This window comes from Lactuca serriola, chromosome 6 (genome assembly GCF_051521515.1).
Source record: "Lactuca serriola cultivar US96UC23 chromosome 6, Lser_US96UC23_V15, whole genome shotgun sequence".
Taxonomy (NCBI): Eukaryota; Viridiplantae; Streptophyta; class Magnoliopsida; order Asterales; family Asteraceae; genus Lactuca; species Lactuca serriola.
The window spans coordinates 131,755,346-131,758,670 of NC_136413.1; the positions used below are offsets into that span (position 1 = coordinate 131,755,346).

The 3,325-nt window shown below is 34.0% G+C and overlaps 1 protein-coding gene and 1 long non-coding RNA gene across 2 annotated transcripts; both read left to right on the forward strand.

Moving 5' to 3' along the window:
• Positions 1-1,084: 1,084 nt before the first annotated feature.
• Positions 1,085-2,118, forward strand: LOC145060162 (uncharacterized). The gene is made up of 4 exons (XM_079007874.1): positions 1,085-1,432; positions 1,678-1,761; positions 1,869-2,051; positions 2,107-2,118. The coding sequence occupies exons 1-4, from the start codon at positions 1,085-1,087 to the stop codon at positions 2,116-2,118; spliced, it is 627 nt and encodes a 208-aa protein (XP_078864000.1).
• A 154-nt stretch (positions 2,119-2,272) lies between these two features.
• On the forward strand, positions 2,273-3,056 carry LOC145058585 (uncharacterized). Its single transcript, XR_013686429.1, has 3 exons — positions 2,273-2,406; positions 2,481-2,660; positions 2,777-3,056. It is a non-coding gene; the product is annotated as an uncharacterized LOC145058585 (long non-coding RNA).
• Positions 3,057-3,325: the final 269 nt, after the last annotated feature.

Below are 3,325 nucleotides of genomic sequence, written 5' to 3' on the forward strand. Positions count from 1 at the left end.
TTAGATGATGCCCGACGTGCTATTTTCAGAAATACCGTCTTTGGCTATTTTATTGATGTCCCTCGTTTACAAGGGGACGCTTTATTGTTTCATAAAATGTTCCTTCATCAGATCCGGCCGGACCCTGTTTTATCTCCAGATGGAATAAAACGTTTATATTTTCGAGTAGGCAATACCAAAATGGTTTATGGGCCGGAAGAGTTTTGTTTGATTACCGGCTTCAATTTTGGGGAGTATCCAAAAAACATTGGGAGAAAAGGGTCGGAAAAATTAATAAGCAGTAAAAAAAGATGTTTACTGCGTGAACGGCTATTTCCGGACCATACTAATAGTTCGGTGAAAATCGGCGACCTGAAAAGTTTAATTTTAAATCAAACATTCCTAGCACTTGACGACCTTGATGCAGTTAGAGTATGTTTGATATACATTTTGTGTGAAGGTTTTTTAGGCAAAGAAGTTAACGATCGGGTGCCACAAGATTGGTTTTATTTGGCTGAGAATTTGGATCTCTGGAATAGGTATATTTTCTTTACGTTAAAAGTTCTATTTTATTAAAGTTATAATTTATATAATAATCAATTTTGTTTTTTTTTGTTTTGTTAGCTTCGCTTGGGGTAGCTATCTATGGGATTTTACTTATGTTGACCTTGAGGATACGTGGAATAAGATACATCATTATTTATCACTTCCTGAGCGTGGTCAAACTTTAAAGTATTCCGTCTCAGGATTTACGGCTCCAATTAGGGTATAAAAATTTTCTTATATTTAAATTGTTTTATTGTTATATTTTTTATTTTAATTTTAACTTTTATTACTGTTATTGTACAAAATTGTAGATATGGATATATGAGATGATTCCGGCTGTTCGTGCATGTGCATTCGCATTGAGAAAAAATAAAGACTTGCCTCGGATGAAAAGATGGAGCGGAACAAAAAAATTGAAATGGGTTGACGTGAACAAGATTTGGTCAAAGATGCAGGTTTAAAAATATTTCGTTTATTATTAATAAAGTTGATTATTATAGTTTTATATGCATTTTTAATATGTTTAATTTTTTAGGAGGGGCTACCACCAAGACAAAACATGTTACCGGATGATGGTGAGATGACATCTTTTTATTATATGTCATTTCAAGAGTATGTATATGGTGAAGGGAAAGCAGTTCCATCCCCAGTACGGGACCATTTTAGGAGACAAGACGAATCTTCGTCTAGTATGTCGTCCAGTGGTCGCTCTCATGGTAGAGGTCGGGGCAGTGGGAAACACAAGCTAGACGAGTTGTTGAAACGGGTACATGCACTGGAGCAGCATGTGTTTATGAATCAACAAAAACCTACAGAGGTTTTTTTTGAAGAAGTGAATAATGAACAATTTTGGAACGACATTATTTTTGAGGAACCGACAGTGTCACAAAGAAATTATGATGAACAGGTTAGTTATACGCTACATTATTTATTAAATTTTATTAACATATATGAATACCTGTGTTCATATTTTATATTTGAAAATATAGGTTGTGCAAGATGAAGTGATGAATAAAAACAATACAACTCAAAATGTTTTTGGTGATACTCAAGACGACAAGGTTGTTATAGATGTTACCTTTACGATTTTAATAATTACTTTTTAATAAAGTGTATTTTGTTATTAAGTAAAAAGTTATATTTTTAATGTAGGTGTTGGAGGAGAGTACTCAGTATGCGGGGAACAAATTTGATGATGATGTGTGTGATGTAAACGATTATAGTGAAGTTAAAGAGGTTATTATATAGTTACATTAATATTAATATTTTGTTTATTTAGATATTATTGCTTATTAAATTATGTGTATTTCGTTATTAAGTATAAAGTATTATCTTTAATGTAGGAGTGGGAGGAGAGGAATGACAATGCAGGGAACAAATTTGATGATGATGTGCCGGATGAAGACGAACTTATAATAATGGGAAATGTAGATTATTTTCATGATGATGATGATGACAAAGAAGTTACACCCGATAAACGTAGGAGTCGAAAACCATCACAATTTTTATGCACTCCTTACACCGAGGTATTCGTTTTATTTATAAACTGTTGATTTTATGTTTATGTGAATTATCTGAAAGATATACATTTAAACATTTGAATATTGTTTTTAGTTGCACACGACACCGAAACAAAAAAGAAGAACAAAAAAGAAGGTTGGTATGAAATCAACAAGCCCCGTTCCTCCTCCAGTTTTTGGTGTTGCTCATGACTTCTCCAGGTTGCGCCTGCAACCTTACGTAGCAGGCGGTGAGAATGTCATCCAAAATTATGTATTGCATTCATACGATGTGCAGCATCGTTTGTTTAATTTCGTGTTAGATAGAGATTTTTGGAGCTCATTGTTTGGGCATACACACGACGGATGGTTGGAGTCAGCGGTAAATAAATTGTTAATTAATTCTTTTAAAAGTTAATTGTTTTTTAGTCAATAACAAAAGTATTATGTGTGCAGCATATAACCATTTGGTACCGACTTTTGATGGAGAGACGGTTTGAGAGCGACCGACATACAATAATGCCTCCAAATTTTTTTGTTTCTCATGCTTTGGAAGAAGGACAGGACTGGAGGGCGTTTATGGCTGGTATTGCTACATACCCTAACTTCATGGTTGCTTGGTGGGATGTTGATACGGTAAACTTAATAGTTTATATTGAAAATAATATCGTTTTTTTGTTATGTTTTTGTATTGTGATGTTTTTGTATTGTGATGTAAATAAACATAATTTTATTTTCTGATCCTTATACAGGTCTTATTGCCGATTCATTCATCCCCTAATCATTGGCTATTTGGGGAACTACGATTAGCGTCAATGGAAGTGCATATTTATGACAGTCTTGGTAGAGGTGCTTATGAAAAATTCCAATCCGAAGGAATCTTTTCCAAATTTGAACGTCGGGTGGCAAATTATTTGGACAAGATTAAGTATTGGGCGCGGAGGAACATCCCAAGGATTCCATTGAATATGCAATTCATTTATGAAGAAAACGTTCCCCAACAAAGTAGTCATTTGGGAGATTGTGGTGTTTTTCTTTGTATGTTTATGGAGCAATTGGTTTCAGGTCAACCAATACGTGTTCTTATTGACCCAAAGAACGCAGCTTTAGAGTTCCGTCTCCGGATGGCAAAAATTATTTGGGGGTCTAGTCTTGCTCCTCTGTAGTTGGATTATATAAATGTATATACAAATTAATGTTGGATTTCATTATTAGTTTATCTTTAGAGTTTACTCAACGGATGACAAAAAATATAACGTTACGACAATTACCACAATTTAATGACCTACTAATTACTTATC

Bases quoted from the DNA above. Each gene is read 5' to 3' on its own strand.
- LOC145060162 (XM_079007874.1), top strand. From the start codon at position 1,085: ATGTTACCGGATGATGGTGAGATGACATCTTTTTATTATATGTCATTT. The intron at 1,433-1,677 runs GTTAGTTATACG...TTTTTAATGTAG, and splicing joins AAAGAAATTATGATGAACAG to GTGTTGGAGGAGAGTACTCA. The intron at 1,762-1,868 runs GTTATTATATAG...TCTTTAATGTAG, and splicing joins ATTATAGTGAAGTTAAAGAG to GAGTGGGAGGAGAGGAATGA.